The sequence below is a fragment of the Tachypleus tridentatus genome, chromosome 13 (genome assembly GCF_004210375.1).
Source record: "Tachypleus tridentatus isolate NWPU-2018 chromosome 13, ASM421037v1, whole genome shotgun sequence".
NCBI lineage: Eukaryota > Metazoa > Arthropoda > Merostomata > Xiphosura > Limulidae > Tachypleus > Tachypleus tridentatus.
In genome coordinates, this window is record NC_134837.1 from 118898235 (window position 1) to 118914851 (window position 16617).

A 16617-nucleotide genomic window follows, 5' to 3' on the forward strand; every position below is an offset into this window, starting at 1 on the left:
TACAAGAGACTGGTTTTTACTCTTGTATTGTGTCACAGGTTTCTCTTTGTTACAGTTGTAACTAGCACCTTTAACACTTCTACGAAAAAAATATTTACATCCACTAAAGTGATTTTGGGGCCTATCAGGCCCCATATATTTTCTCAATAGAAACACAGTGATTTAGCAACATTCATTACAAACAACTTTAGAATGGCTCTGACAAACATTTTTTTTTTACAATTTGAGCAAATAATTTTCGACTGTCTATCTTTTGATCTGCCGCACAAATGGCATCGTCCTCTTTTTGCCCTCTTTGCAGGCGGTTCACATGAGGTTGTTTTGTCATTATCTTTGCAGTAAATTTCTTTGATTTCAAGCACCAATTGCCGTATAAATTCTCTTCTGGCTCTTGATTTATGTTGACGAAGAAATTCTGGATGTTTTGTCGAGTATAGAACGAAAGCATTGTACGCAGCAAGATCTAGAATGTTATAGAATATGCAGACTGACCAGCGCTTTGATCGCCTCTTTGTTGTATAATATCTCACCAGTTGATCGAGAGTGTCGACACCTGCCTTCGTTGCATTGTAAAGATTGACGATTTCGGGCTTTCCATTCTCTTCTACTTCACCAGACTGATGCTGAGAACTCAGTAGTAGCACATATTTTCCTGGTTTGTCTGAGTGCCTGAGAAGAGTGATGTCGTCATGGTAGAAAAACTTTGGTGATAACTCTCTAGATTTTGCATTTATTTCAGGAGGCAGGAAGGTTCTTGATTTCCGTATGGTTCCAACAAGTCCTGTTCTTTTTGTTCGTAGGTACTTGGCAAGTGTCATTGTTGTGAAGAAATTATCTGTCGTTATTGTTCTTCCTTTTCCAAGAAATGGCTGACTCAGTTCTCTGACTATTCTTTCTCCTTGATTTGTTTCTGTCGTATTTCCAACCTTTCCAGTATAAATTTGAGCGTTGAGGAGGTAACTTGTCTTTGCATCTGTTAGGCACCAAATATTTATTCCGTATTTGCCTGGCTTTGTCGGAATGTATGTTCTGAAGCCAACTCTTCCTTTGAAGTTACATAGTTGTTCATCCACTGTCAGGTATTCGCTTGGGTTGTAACTGTTTTTGCAATTTTCAATGAAAAAATTCCAGACTCCAGAGATGGCGGCATCTTTGATTTCTCTATTTCTTTGAGAGTGGATGTCAAATCTGATTTTTGAGCACATTTTTTTAAAATTTGTTTTGTGTAATCAGTTTTCGCAAAAATGGCAAACCGAATTCGGTTGAAAACATTTCGTCAATCGATGCATTTTTGGATTTGCTTATTCCAAGGAAAAGATTAGCTGCGATCCATTTCCAGAGGTCTTCTTCAAAAATTGGTTCTTTCATGACGGTGTTTGTTGAGTGAATGATCTGTTCCATCATATTATCAGAAATGAAAATTTTGAATGTTTAGAATGGTGTAGAGACTCTTGGAGCAGCTTGCCTTGTAATGCCTGGGTTCCCATTGAATATATTTAGAGCTGCGGTTCTCCTGTTGATCCTTGAAGGTGTTGTTGAATAACTAAAATTCTTATCTTTGGACAAAAGTTCGTTCACTGGCATCGTAGTAAGATCTTCTTGATTACTTTCTTCACTTTCAGAAGGGTACGGCGCGATTTGTTCATCATTTTTGGCTTCAGAAGGATCATCATCACAACTTTCAGAGTAGTCTTCGACATTATCATGTTCACTTTCATCGTCGGATGGTTTTTGTCAGTAAATGTACAGCTTCATCAAGAGATATCATTTTTGACACGGTTTGAAGATTTCAGCTCCCATTTATATAGGATTTGTGGATTCTTCTAGAATATTCTAGAAGCTTCAAGAATATTCTAGATTATTCTAAATACTTCTGTAAAGTTTCTAGGATGTTCTAGAACAGGCGTGGGCAAACTAGGCAATAATCAGGACCGTCTAAAATTATTGTTGGAGTAGAGTTATTATCCTAAATATCCATCTTTTGAAAAGAAGTTGTAAAATTAATATATTTTTACTATAATTTGCTTTTCTCGGTTGCCCAGGCCTGTTCTAGAATTATTCAGGAAATAAATAAAGTCATTTTTATGTTTTTGATCTGGGGCCTAATAGGCCCCAAAATACCCGTAGTGGATGTTTAAAAAATTTTTTTAAAATATTATTTCGCAAATGTCTGAAAAGTCAAAATATTATTGCTCCTTAAAATATAAAGGGATAGGGTCAGTTAATGTCAATTTCATTTAAATACAGAATTATTAGCCTAATATTAATAACCTTTCAAGTTGCTCTGGGGCCTATTAGGCCCCAATTTTCGTAGGAGTGTTAAGAATGGCGTGATGTTTCGTATGTGAAAAGTCGTTTACAAAAGGGACGTACAGTGATAGATAAATAATAAGAAAAATATACATTTTAACACTACGTAGAAAGATAGAGAGTGGCTCAGTTTCCTATTAGTATTGCATCAAACATCGACATAAGCTAGAAACGAATGCTTTGAACAATATAGTCAAAAGTTGTTTTTCTTTCATCTTTTGTCCGCCGCTGACAAAAAAACAACAAAAAACGGTGTTTTGATTAAACCACGTGTGCTTTCCGAGCTTTGACCTCGGAAACAGCCAAAGGTGAACCACGTGATTGTTGTCATTTTCGAAAAATATTATTGAAAACCACAACAAGTCTTCCCTCAGGAAGTTGTTGTAACTTGTTTGAACTGTGAAGAATGTGAGGGGAAGGAGTTCTTATCTCCAACAAGACAAAACTGTCCACGTGAGTCGTGATAGCTGTTACAATTTAAAGCAGAACCCGACTGTCCACAATGCAGGTGGGTAATGATATGGCAGATGATATAGTTTGAATATGAAGAATATGATGGTAGTATAAAGGTTCATTGAAGTTTTAAACTACATTATTTATTGGGTCTCTCATGGCTGTCCAAGAAGTAATATGTATAATAGTATTTCAACCACACTATGTCATTACGTCCCTCGCCAACGACGTATTTTACTCAGTACTGAAGTTCATCATTCCGGTTGAGATACAGCAAACACGATACTCGTTCACACCATAACAAGCTTCTAATTCCCAACGTCATACTGGTTTTATAAAATTTCTTGCTTCAGGAACAAGGTGCTGTGTATATTTCGTTTTTTTCTTCCTAGAGAAATTGGATCTGTTATATTATGTCAACAATATCTTTTTGCATTATGTCAACTGTGCTATTACTGAATATAACACCACTCAAACCTGGTAAATTTTTTATTATATGTCACTGTTGCCATGAAACTGATGCTAAAAGCGCGAATTGAAATTGACTACCCTTAATGTTTTATAGGTGAAAATAAATAATTTTTTTGATAAAGTTATTTACTCTAGTGGGATGGTTTAGAAAGATGTGTCACGTTTCAGATAATTTGTACCAGCAGCTTAGAATTCAGTTAAAGAAACATTTTTTTTACTGTCGACATATGAGTTATTCTTGTATTAGTGTTATTAAATCCACTCAATCGAAGTTGGAAGATTTTATTCCCAACACGTACCATAAAAATGAAATGTTACGCTGGCGTCTTTTACCCGGACTTAGTAATGCAACGTTTCTTTATCTTTGCTGAGGCCTCCATGAAGTCCCGATAAACAAAAACCGAAGACAAACGAACCTCTATAAAATTTGTCGCAGTTAAATATACTGAACACTCTAGTTTCTTAAAACATATAACTCCCCTGTGAGTTTTCGGTCTAAACACGGGGGTTCCATTCCCCACAATGGATAGAGTGCAGATAGCACATTGTGTAGCTTTGCGCTGAAACAACAAAAACGTAAAACATATAATTCGTATTTTATGTAGAAATAAATCCGTCCTAGAGGTTGGTGTACCCTGACTGTGAATCCATGGGTTCATGGCTTGCATCCTATTGTCGTACATCTCGAGGTAAGCTTGCTATAAGAGAGGCGGTCTGACAGGCAAGAGTAGCCCCAGAGTTGGTGATGGGTGCTGCCTACAACCTGTGTTTCATCTAGTCGTATCAGTTCAAAATCAGGGGCGATAGTACCCTCCGGTGGCAAAAATCAGAACTATTACTTGCCATCTTTGATGACATTATTCCCTCCATGAGGGGATTCAATTGGACATACATACAAAACTACAAGCTCAAATGTCAAACTCATTTGACTCCTATGTGTTTAGGAATTTCGTAATTAACATAGTTTTGGCCCACAAGTGGTTTAGTGTGTGTATAAATAGTTTGGAAAACTATTTTTACAAACATTCGTGGTTCATCGGCAGTTCTGGAGATAATTTTTTTCTCTCTTTGAATTGAAATATTAAAAAATAGACTTTATTGTCGACAAAGATTAACTAGTAAAATAAGATATTAATTAAAAATGGGTTTCGAAACATCGGGTTTCATCGGTTATTTCTCAAACCTTGTTTTAAAACAGTTTTATTAGATGTGTTTTTCGAATATAATAAATAAGCGTGGCCCAATGGTTAGCGTGTAAGTCTTCGGATTTACGGATCTGGGGTTCGAGAGGTAATAGCACTAAACACGCTGCACCTTTTCAGTTGTGGGAGCGTTATAAAATCCCATCGTTCGCTTCAAAGAGTTGGATCAAAGCTCGTGTGGCGTCGGATACTACCGATTGGCTGCTTTTTTTTCTGATCAGTAGTTCAAAATTTAGAACACTAGGTGTCACTACCTCGTTGTTTAGCCCAAATGATTGGTTTGGTTTGAATTTCGCATAAAGCTAAACGAGGGCTATTTGCGCTAGCCCTCCCTAATTTTGCAGTGTAAGACTACAGGGAAGACAGCTAGTCATCACCATCCACCATAAACTCTTGGGCTACTCTTTCATCTCCGAATAGCGGGACTGACCGTCACATTATAACGCTCCCACGGCTGAAAGGGTGAGCATATTTAGTGTGAAGGGGATTCGAACCCGCGACCATCAGATTACGAGTCGAGTGCCTTATCCACTTGGCCATGCCAGGCCTTCATATCTGTCCCCGAGAATGGAGAAAAATGAAGTTCCTCGTGAAGACAAACAGAGGCGAAAGGGAAAAGAATGACCTCTATTGCAAATTTACACGCATACAGGATAAAAATTTGCAAAGTTAGTGTTTGCACATTGCGTAAAAAAAAGTTTTTCCAGTATCATATAAGCAAGAGTTCCATTATGGTGTGATGGGTAACTACTGATGGCGTGACCATATCAACTAGGCTGTATTTCATTGAAAATTCTGGTATACAACAGGTAATCCATATAAATGAATAAAATATGTAAAGGTAGATTTTCATAGAGAATAGTAACCATATTTTTATAATGTAAATAAAAGTAGATTAAATAATTTATGCTACTTTTGATATATAAAAAGATTGCTTTGCACGGGCAATTCACTGCAGAGAACTCTAATCGACTTATGTAAAACAGCTTTATTTAACAATGACAGCTGACTTAGATAAAATAGATTTATTTAACAGTCACAGCTGACTAACGTAAAAAAATCTTTATTTAATAGTGAAAGCTGACTAAGGTAAAATAGCTTTATTTCACAGGGACAGCTGACCAAGGTAAAAAAAAAGTCTTTATTTAACAGTCACAGCTGACTTACGTAAAAAGTATATTTAACATTCACAGCCGACTTAGGTAAAATAACTTTATTTCACAGTGACAGCTGACCTAGGTAAACAAAAATCTATATTTAACTCACAGCTGACATAGTTAAAATAGATTTATTTAACAGTGATACTTGACTAAGGTCAAACAGCTTTATTTTACAGTGACAGCTGACCTAGGTTAAACATTTTTATTTAACAGTCACAGCTGACTTACGTAAAACATCTTTATTTAACAGTCACACCTGACTTACGTAAAAAAAATCTTTATTTAACACTGACAGGTGACGTAGGTAAAAAAAAAAAATATTTAACAGTGACTGCTAACTGAGGTAAAATAGCTTTATTTAACAATCACAGCTGTTTTAGGAAAAACAGCTTTATTTAACAATGACTTTTCCAAGCAGATTGTCAATTACAGTAACATTATACAACTCAAAAATTGTATAACTGCACAAAACGCAATAACTTTGTAGTTTTACATAACTTAGAGAACTGTATAACTTAATAACTTTACATAAGTCAGCAACTACGTAATACACAACAACACTGTAACTTTACAGAAGTCAGCAACTATGTAACTTTACACAACAGCATTGTAACTTTACAAAGTCAGCAACTATGTAACTTTATATTACAACATTGTAACTTTACAGAAGTCAGCAACTATGTAACTTTACACAACAGCATTGTAACTTTACAAAGTCAGCAACTATGTAACTTTATATTACAATATTGTAACTTTACAGAAGTCAGCAACCATCTAACTACACAACAACACTAACTTTACAGAGGTCAGCAACTGTCCACGTAATCTGCGTGACTGATATCTCTGTCATGTGAAACCTTGAAGGAATCCACATGAATGTTTTTAAATCATGAGAAGACAAATCTAGGTACCTGATGAAAGAACAGGGAAGAACTTACACGACACAATAATAAATAGATAGACAGTTGGGTAAGTAGGTGGGCAAAATAAACAGAAATATTGACATACAAATATATACACAGACAGAGAAAGGGTCAAACAGATAATGGCTACAACATTTACTGTATATGAAGATGACTGACTGCTGACTATTATATCCTTTGACTTCCTTTAATGGCATTATTTTTTAGCTAGTAAAATAATTTCTTCGCAATAAACGAGGCTTTATGCGTTTTTCACAAACTTGTGTGTAGTTCTCGGTGGTACCTAGAAATTAGCATGTGGAATTAAGGATCCTTAAGTCCAGGACTTACATTGCGATCCCACTGAATACGCTTTGCTTTTTATCGATAAGTGTTTAACCTTTTGTGCATGTGGTGTTTTCAAATTCAAAACTTTACATCTCTTATGCGATCTGTTCACTTGCAAAACGTTAACACATTAAACCATGTAGGTATGTAAGACACCAGGTGAACATCACTTAACATGAGAGTATTTGGTGCAGCGAGAAGTACCAGTGGGTTTTATGAAAAAAAAATCTCATACTTCTGTACTAAATTTATTGATGTAGGGAAAGCTATTATAATTATTTCTTTAAGTAAAACCTCTGTTGATGCAGTATTTGCCTATAACGGTTTTTCAACAAGTATGGTGTAAAAGAAGTTGGGAGAATTTGTGAGTGGTTTCTTTTAAAAACAACAAACCCAACGTTCGTTTAACCCTACTCTTCTCACTTCTACTCATGATGAAATACCAAATAAAATGTAACACTCAGTTATGAAAACAAAATCCTTCATTAGCGTAAGTCTCAGTGAAAGGATTCAGAAAAAGACCAGCGCGCTACCTAGGTTGTCATATAAATACACTGTCGACAAGACGAAATTAACAAACGATTCGAAGAAGGCGGGCAAGAATACGTAAATTCTTTTCCGAGACAGTCACGTTTCCCCACGAGATTTTGAACGTGGACGAAGGAGCCGTTTCACGAAGCTTGGTAAAAGCATTTTAATCTCAGGAGAAGATGGTTGTTGTTTCTTCTGCTTTTTTCTTTGTTTCATCCTTCTTGACCACTTCTTGACTGAAAAGAGAGAAACGGCTGTTGTTGCTACTGACGTGTATTTCCGTCCCCGATTTTATGGAGATTTCTCTGGGTGCTGTAGATGAAGCAAAATTGTTATCATCATAGGGTAGGACTACGTTTCTTAACAAAATTATAGATTGTTTGTTTGTTTGTTTGTTGTTTTGGCGGAGGAGGGGCATATACAGATGGATACGTACAACGAAATGTATCCGTTGTATAGGTAGATTAATATTGTTTTAACTGTCGGCACTATATTTGTGTGAAAAACTTAGGAATAAATGATCAATAAATAGTACCAATAATATTAAGAAAAGCTAGGACTATATTGTCAATAAATAGTACCAATAGTATTAAAAAAGCTAGAACTGCATTGTCAATAAATAGTACCAATAATATTAAGAAAAACTAGGACTGCATTGTTAATAAATAGTATCAATAATATTAAGAAAAGCTAGGACTGCATTGTTAATAAATAGTATCAATAATATTAAGAAAAGCTAGGACTGCATTGTCAATAAATTGTATCAATAATGTTAAGAAAAGCTGGATTACATTGTCAATAAATAGTACCAATAATATTAAAAAGCTAGAACTGCATTGTCAAAAAATAGTACCAATAATGTTAAGAAAAGCTAGGTCTGTATCGTCAATAAATAGTACCAATAATATTAAGAAAAGCTAGGACTGCATTGTCAATAAATAGTATCAATAATGTTAAGAAAAGATAGGACTACATTGTCAATAAATAGTACGAATAATATTAGAAAAGCTGCAACTGCATTTCAATAAATATTACCAAAAATATTAAGAAAAGCTAGGACTGCTCGTCAATAAATAGTACCAATAATATTAAGAAAAGATAGGACTACATTGTCAATAAATAGTACGAATAATATTAGAAAAGCTGCAACTGCATTTCAATAAATATTACCAAAAATATTAAGAAAAGCTAGGACTGCATCGTCAATAAATAGTACCAATAATATTAAGAAAAGATAGGACTACATTGTCAAGAAATAGTACCAATAATATTAAGAAAAGATAGGACTGCATTATCAATAAATAGTACCAATAATATTAAGAAAAGCTAGGACTGCATTGTCAATAAATAGTACCAATAATATTAAGAAAACATAGGACTGCATTGTCAATAAATAGTACCAATAATATTAAGAAAAGATAGTACTGTATCGTCAATAAATAGTACCAATAATGTTAAGAAAAGCTAGGACTGCATTGTCAATAAATAATATCAATAATGTTAAGAAAAGCTGGGACTACATTGTCGATAAATAATACCAATAATATTAAGAAAAGATAGGACTACATTGTCAATAAATAGTACCAATAATATTAAGAAAACATAGGACTGCATTGTCAATAAATAGTACCAATAATATTAAGAAAAGATAGGACTGTATCGTCAATAAATAGTACCAATAATATTAAGAAAAGCTAGGACTACATTGTCAATAAATAGTACCAATAATATTAAGAAAAGATAGGACTGCATTGTCAATAAATAGTACCAATGATATTAAGAAAATCTAGGACTACATTATCAATAAATAGTACCAATAATATTAAGAAAAGATAGGACTACATTGTCAATAAATAGTACCAATAATATTAAGAAAAGCTAGGACTATATTGTCAATAAATAGTACCAATAATATTAAGAAAAGCTAGGACTGCATTGTTAATAAATAGTACCAATAATATTAAGAAAAACTAGGACTGCATTGTTAATAAATAGTATCAATAATATTTAGAAAAGCTAGGACTGCATTGTTAATAAATAGTAACAATAATATTATAAAAAGCTAGAACTGCATTGTTAATAAATAGTATCAATAATGTTAAGAAAAGCTAGGACTGCATTGTCAATAAATAATATCAATAATGTTAAGAAAAGCTAGGACTACATTGTCAATAAATAATACCAATAATATTAAGGAAAGATAGGACTGTATTGTCAATAAATAGTACCAATAATATTAAGAAAAGCTAGGACTGCATTGTCAAGAAATAGTATCAATAATGTTAAGAAAAGATAGGACTACATTGTCAATAAATAGTACGAATAATATTAGAAAAGCTGCAACTACATTTCAATAAATATTACCAAAAATATTAAGAAAAGCTAGGACTGCTCATCAATAAATAGTACCAATAATATTAAGAAAAGATAGGACTACATTGTCAATAAATAGTACGAATAATATTAGAAAAGCTACAACTGCATTTCAATAAATATTACCAAAAATATTAAGAAAAGCTAGGACTGCATCGTCAATAAATAGTACCAATAATATTAAGAAAAGATAGGACTACATTGTCAAGAAATAGTACCAATAATATTAAGAAAAGATAGGACTACATTGTCAAGAAATAGTACCAATAATATTAAGAAAAGATAGGACTGCATTGTCAATAAATAGTACCAATAATATTAAGAAAAGCTAGGACTGCATTGTCAATAAATAGTATCAATAATGTTAAGAAAAGCTAGGACTGCATTGTTAATAAATAGTAACAATAATATTAAGAAAACATAGGACTGCATTGTCAATAAATAGTACCAATAATATTAAGAAAAACTAGGACTGCATTGTTAATAAATAGTATCAATAATATTTAGAAAAGCTAGGACTGCATTGTTAATAAATAGTAACAATAATATTATAAAAAGCTAGAACTGCATTGTTAATAAATAGTATCAATAATGTTAAGAAAAGCTAGGACTACATTGTCAATAAATAATACCAATAATATTAAGGAAAGATAGGACTGTATTGTCAATAAATAGTACCAATAATATTAAGAAAAGCTAGGACTGCATTGTCAAGAAATAGTATCAATAATGTTAAGAAAAGATAGGACTACATTGTCAATAAATAGTACGAATAATATTAGAAAAGCTGCAACTACATTTCAATAAATATTACCAAAAATATTAAGAAAAGCTAGGACTGCTCATCAATAAATAGTACCAATAATATTAAGAAAAGATAGGACTACATTGTCAATAAATAGTACGAATAATATTAGAAAAGCTACAACTGCATTTCAATAAATATTACCAAAAATATTAAGAAAAGCTAGGACTGCATCGTCAATAAATAGTACCAATAATATTAAGAAAAGATAGGACTACATTGTCAAGAAATAGTACCAATAATATTAAGAAAAGATAGGACTGCATTGTCAATAAATAGTACCAATAATATTAAGAAAAGCTAGGACTGCATTGTCAATAAATAGTATCAATAATGTTAAGAAAAGCTAGGACTGCATTGTTAATAAATAGTAACAATAATATTAAGAAAACATAGGACTGCATTGTCAATAAATAGTACCAATAATATTAAGAAAAGATAGGACTGTATCGTCAATAAATAGTACCAATAATATTAAGAAAAGCTAGGACTGCTCATCAATAAATAGTACCAATAATATTAAGAAAAGATAGGACTACATTGTCAATAAATAGTACGAATAATATTAGAAAAGCTACAACTGCATTTCAATAAATATTACCAAAAATATTAAGAAAAGCTAGGACTGCATCGTCAATAAATAGTACCAATAATATTAAGAAAAGATAGGACTACATTGTCAAGAAATAGTACCAATAATATTAAGAAAAGCTAGGACTGCATTGTCAATAAATAGTATCAATAATGTTAAGAAAAGCTAGGACTGCATTGTAAATGAATGGTAACAATAATATTATAAAAAGCTAGAACTGCATTGTTAATAAATGGTATCAATAATGTCAAGAAAAGCTAGGACTGCATTGTCAATAAATAATATCAATAATGTTAAGAAAAGCTAGGACTACATTGTCAATAAATAATACCAATAATATTAAGAAAACATAGGACTGCATTGTCAATAAATAGTACCAATAATATTAAGAAAAGATAGTACTGTATCGTCAATAAATAGTACCAATAATATTAAGAAAAGATAGGACTACATTGTCAATAAATAGTACCAATAATATTAAGAAAAGCTAGGACTGCATTGTTAATAAATAGTACCAATAATATTAAGAAAAACTAGGACTGCATTGTTAATAAATAGTATCAATGCTATTTAGAAAAGCTAGGACTGCATTGTCAATAAATAGTATCAATAATGTTAAGAAAAGCTAGGACTACATTGTCAATAAATAATACCAATAATATTAAGGAAAGATAGGACTGTATTGTCAATAAATAGTACCAATAATATTAAGAAAAGCTAGGACAACATTGTCAATAAATAGTACCAATAACATTAAGAAAAGATAGGACTAACTTGTCAATAAATAGTACCAATAGTATTAAAAAAGCTAGAACTGCATTGTCAATAAATAGTACCAATAATGTTAAGAAAATCTAGGACTGAATCGTCAATAAATAATACCAATAATATTAAGAAAAGATAGGACTACATTGTTAAGAAATAGTACCAATAATATTAAGAAAAGCTGCGACTGCATTGTCAAGAAATAGTACCAATAATATTAAGAAAAGATAGGACTGCATTCTCAATAAATAGTATCATTAATGTTAAGAAAAGCTGGATTACATTGTCAATAAATAGTACCAATAATATTAAAAAAGCTAGAACTGCATTGTCAAAAAATAGTACCATTAATGTTAAGAAAAGCTAGGTCTGTATCGTCAATAAATAGTACCAATAATATTAAGAAAAGCTAGGACTGTATTGTCAATAAATAGTACCAATAATATTAAGAAAAGCTAGGACAACATTGTCAATAAATAGTACCAATAATATTAAGAAAAGATAGGACTGCATTGTCAAGAAATAGTATCAATAATGTTAAGAAAAGATAGGACTACATTGTCAATAAATAGTACGAATAATATTAGAAAAGCTGCAACTGCATTTCAATAAATATTACCAAAAATATTAAGAAAAGCTAGGACTGCATCGTCAATAAATAGTACCAATAATATTAAGAAAAGATAGGACTACATTGTCAATAAATAGTACCAATAATATTAAGAAAAGATAGGACTGTATCGTCAATAAATAGTACCAATAATGTTAAGAGAAGCTAGGACTACATTGTCAATAAGTAGTGCCAATATTCATATTTATTGTACATAGTCTCATTTTGAAAGACCACTCTTACGTCATACAATAGCTATATTAGTATTATTAAAAGAAGCAAGGACTATATTGTTAATATATATTATCAGTATTATTAAGAAAAGCTAGGACTATACTATTAATAAATATTACCAATATCATTAAGAAAAGCTAGGGTTACATTGGTAATAAGAATAGCTATGTTTGTTTGTCTATGTGTATGTGTAGAACATCTATGGAGGACGTAATATGTGAAAGAAAGATAAGCTTTTAGGGTTAGGGCAGTACCATATGACAATGTAGATTTTTGAACTTTCCACTTGCACATAACCTTAATTTTGGTGTAAAAATGATGAGAACAAAAGAGATTAATAAATACTAAGCGCCCTCGCTGAGATGATAAGTAATACTTATTTTGTAAAAAAAATGGTTGAAAATATGTATTAAAAGATAACCCTAAATGACAAGTTAGGGTTTAATAGTAGAGAAAGTAATATACGTTTGGTTTAACTTCAAAAACGATTTGTTATACCCCGCCTTCATCTGGAAGAGAATGCCATAGTAATTTCTGTTGCTCACTTTAAAATGGATAATCACAAATACAGGAATTTCTTTTTAAATCAAACTTTCATTGAAAGATGAAGGCTAGTTGAAGAAATCACATCGACTGTCTTGTAATTTTGTACCCGCTGTTTTCTAGTAGCCGAGAGCTTTAACAGTTGTCAGATTTCAACGTTAACTATAATTATATCTACGTTTTATCATTCTTTTATTATACAATAGAACAACATTATTGCAGAAAATTCATCCTTTCACCAGTCTGTCTGTTTTCATTCTGTGTTGGTAGGACTGACTTAGTATAGTTACCCATCATTCTGTCTTTATTTACAACTATTTTTTTGTCTTCAAATTATCAACTGACTTCCATACTTCTTTCTACTTGTGGGCTTTACACAGTGCCTCATATTAATAAATTTTATCTGTTTTTGTTTTGTTTTCTGGCTTATAAGGAACTGATCACAGCATTTTAGTTGAAATAACATTTTCTATGTAAAATACAGAGGGCGCTACAACAGTAATCGTTGGAGTTGGTTGCATGTTGTCTCGGTAATTTTGTTTCTGTTTGTGTGATTCATATTTTATTACAGCGGTGTTGTTGCCAAAAAAGACTGAATACACATGCAACTTTTAAAAACAGGTGGAGACTCCCAACTGATGGTTCTGTAGTCAAATATGTACGTACATATTCGTGTATGGTAGCGAGTGGTTCAAATAACGTGAAGATTTTTACAGATCTGAGCAGCTGTCCATTGGTTTGTACCATCTGTTCGTAGTTATGAAAACATCTACAATACGTACACAGTCATATGTATAATTAAGATTTCCTTAATTTGTGTTAACAAACAACAGCTGATATTAAATCCTTACGATTAAGTTATGGCGATTGTATATCAATCGTTCATTATCGAGAAGGTCCGGGATTGAATCTCGGCTTCTACCAACACATACTCTCAGGATATACTTGAAGACAAAAGCGGGCTGCAGATTAATTGCCACAATTTAGGATATAAAGTACTTGTTTTAGTCTCACTTTTCAGGCTTTATTGCAGGATAACTATTGTATTTTAAACAATGAATTGTTCCTTTTCAACTTTGTTTTCTCTACTACATTAATTGATTTATTTTTCTGTGAACTCCTAACCAAGCAGTTTTCAAGCGTATCATAATTTTATACATTCATCGTTTAAGTGGATTCGTTTCTTTTAACGTTTTTAAATCAACTAGCATTTGTTGACTAACTATTTGTTGTTTTTTATTTATTTATTTCTAGTGACACTGATGTGTGTTTTGCTGAAAATGAAAGAATGCATTCTCTAGCCATGCGTAGTTAAGTTAGTTCATAACGGCAGTAAAACGACGTCTGAAGCTTTGTGTGCCAGAAAACAAGCAAAAAAATTGTTAATTTAGGACAATCTCTCAACGAACTGTTTTAGTTCATTGTTTTGCCGCTAGTCGCCAAGTCATCATGGTGATGAATGAAGGGACAGCCATGACAGTCCAGAGTTCTATTGTTTATTATCTCTTAGATATTAATAACAACGCCACACAGTCCATACTTACAAATGTTTCCAATATCACAATGGACGAACATCTTCAAGATGACATCATCTATTTTCCCCATCCAGAAGAAATGCTAACACCCTGGAAGATCAACTCCTACTTTCCATTCATCATGACCACTTATATCATCACTTTCATCATTGGGGTCACTGGAAACATAATCGTCGTTGCTGTCATGACCTGTGACAGCTCTTCAAGGAATGTCACCAGCATCTTCCTCGTTAGCCTGGCCGTTGCTGATCTCTTGCTTCTGGTTATTTATGTCCCGCTGGATGTCGCTCATTACTTTGTCATTCAGTGGGATAAAGACGGGACCATCTGCAGAACAGCAGCTTACGCTGAAATGGTCTCTGCTTTTGCTTCTGTTCTTAATTTGGTGGCAGTAACTCTTGAAAGGTAAGATGAATTCCCTCACGAAATTATACTAAACTTTTTAAAGGAAAAATTAAATGAGTTAACATATTAAAACTGTGCGTAAAGGAAACAGCATTGTTTCTGCATTTAATGAAAATACACCATTTTATTAAATTAGGCAGATTTTTGATAGATGAGCAACATTGACCTGTAGATTTCAGATAAGGTTATTAAAAAATAAAAGTTCAATTAAAACTGTTTTAAGTAGCATAAAGTGTGTGTATATGTGTCGTTTTACCTCACTTTGTTATAGCAAAGCCATATCGAGCTATCTCTTACCGAGGAGAAATGAACGCTTGATTTGTATCTCAGAATGGCTGGTATGGGTATTAACAGTTTTATTGATAAGGAGAGAACAACGTTCGACCTTCCTAGGTTATATTCTTAACCTGAGATACATTTTTATTTCAAGTGGGTTTCTCGTCATCAAGAACGCTTAATTTGTTTGTTTGTTATTATGCACAAAGCCACAGAAAGGGCTATCTCCGCTATGCCTACTACAGGTATCAAAACCGCAGACATAACACTGTGCCACTGTTGTACAACCGAAGAGTTACAGCTACCCCACGGGGGTACCGTAAGTGTGTGAAACATCCTCCTTTTATAAAAAAACACCACAAAAACTAATGGCTTGGCAGTAAGCCCGAGGACTTATAATACAAACATTCCAGGTTAGATCCCTATAGGGAAAACAGCGTAGCTGTTCCGTGTAAGTTTGCTCTAAAGGAAATAAACTAACGGTAAACAAAAGCATAGAAGAAAATATGGTTTTACTGATTTTGTAAAAATAAATGCACAAAAAGAATAAGAAATATGAATATATGATTATATATTTTCCACACTACTGGGGAAGTTGTTACAACTAGAAATGATAGAACTAGGAAGAAATTATGGCATCAGCTTATGGTCCAAACATATTTTGACATATCCTCAAATGCCTGCAGACGGTGGATTAGAGGTTGTGGGTCAACACATCCAACACTCACACCCCTCAGTAATCTTCCATTACAGCTACTTTTTTATTAGTTTTGTCTTTTTTTTAGGGGGTATGTCTGTTAGACGGAATAGGACTCGTGGATGTATTCTAAAGGCGGCTGGTATGGGTATTAAAACTTCAGTTAAAATAAATTACAGAACAACGTTTTGACCTTCTTAGGTCATCTTCGTGTTCGACATTGTTCTGTACTTTATTAAGTTTTAATAACCATACCAGCGCCGTCTTTAGAATACATACTTACTTCGAGTGGGTTTCTCGTCACCAGGAGATGGTATATCTTTAATGCTATGTACCTCACGGATATAAGTTAAATGAGACAGATGGTGAATCTCAATGTTATGCAAGTTATATATAGAAGTTAAA

At 32.7% G+C, this 16617-nt stretch overlaps 1 protein-coding gene across 1 annotated transcript in view; it reads left to right on the forward strand.

Annotated features, from left to right (window-relative positions):
* Positions 1 to 14557: 14557 nt before the first annotated feature.
* The window catches only part of LOC143239621 (galanin receptor 2a-like), a 28487-nt gene continuing 26427 nt past the window's right edge, over positions 14558 to 16617 (forward strand). The window contains exon 1 of the mRNA XM_076480911.1: positions 14558 to 15239. Within this exon, the coding sequence (XP_076337026.1) occupies positions 14749 to 15239 (491 nt within the window). The 5' untranslated portion in view covers positions 14558 to 14748. The remainder of the gene's footprint in view (positions 15240 to 16617) is intronic.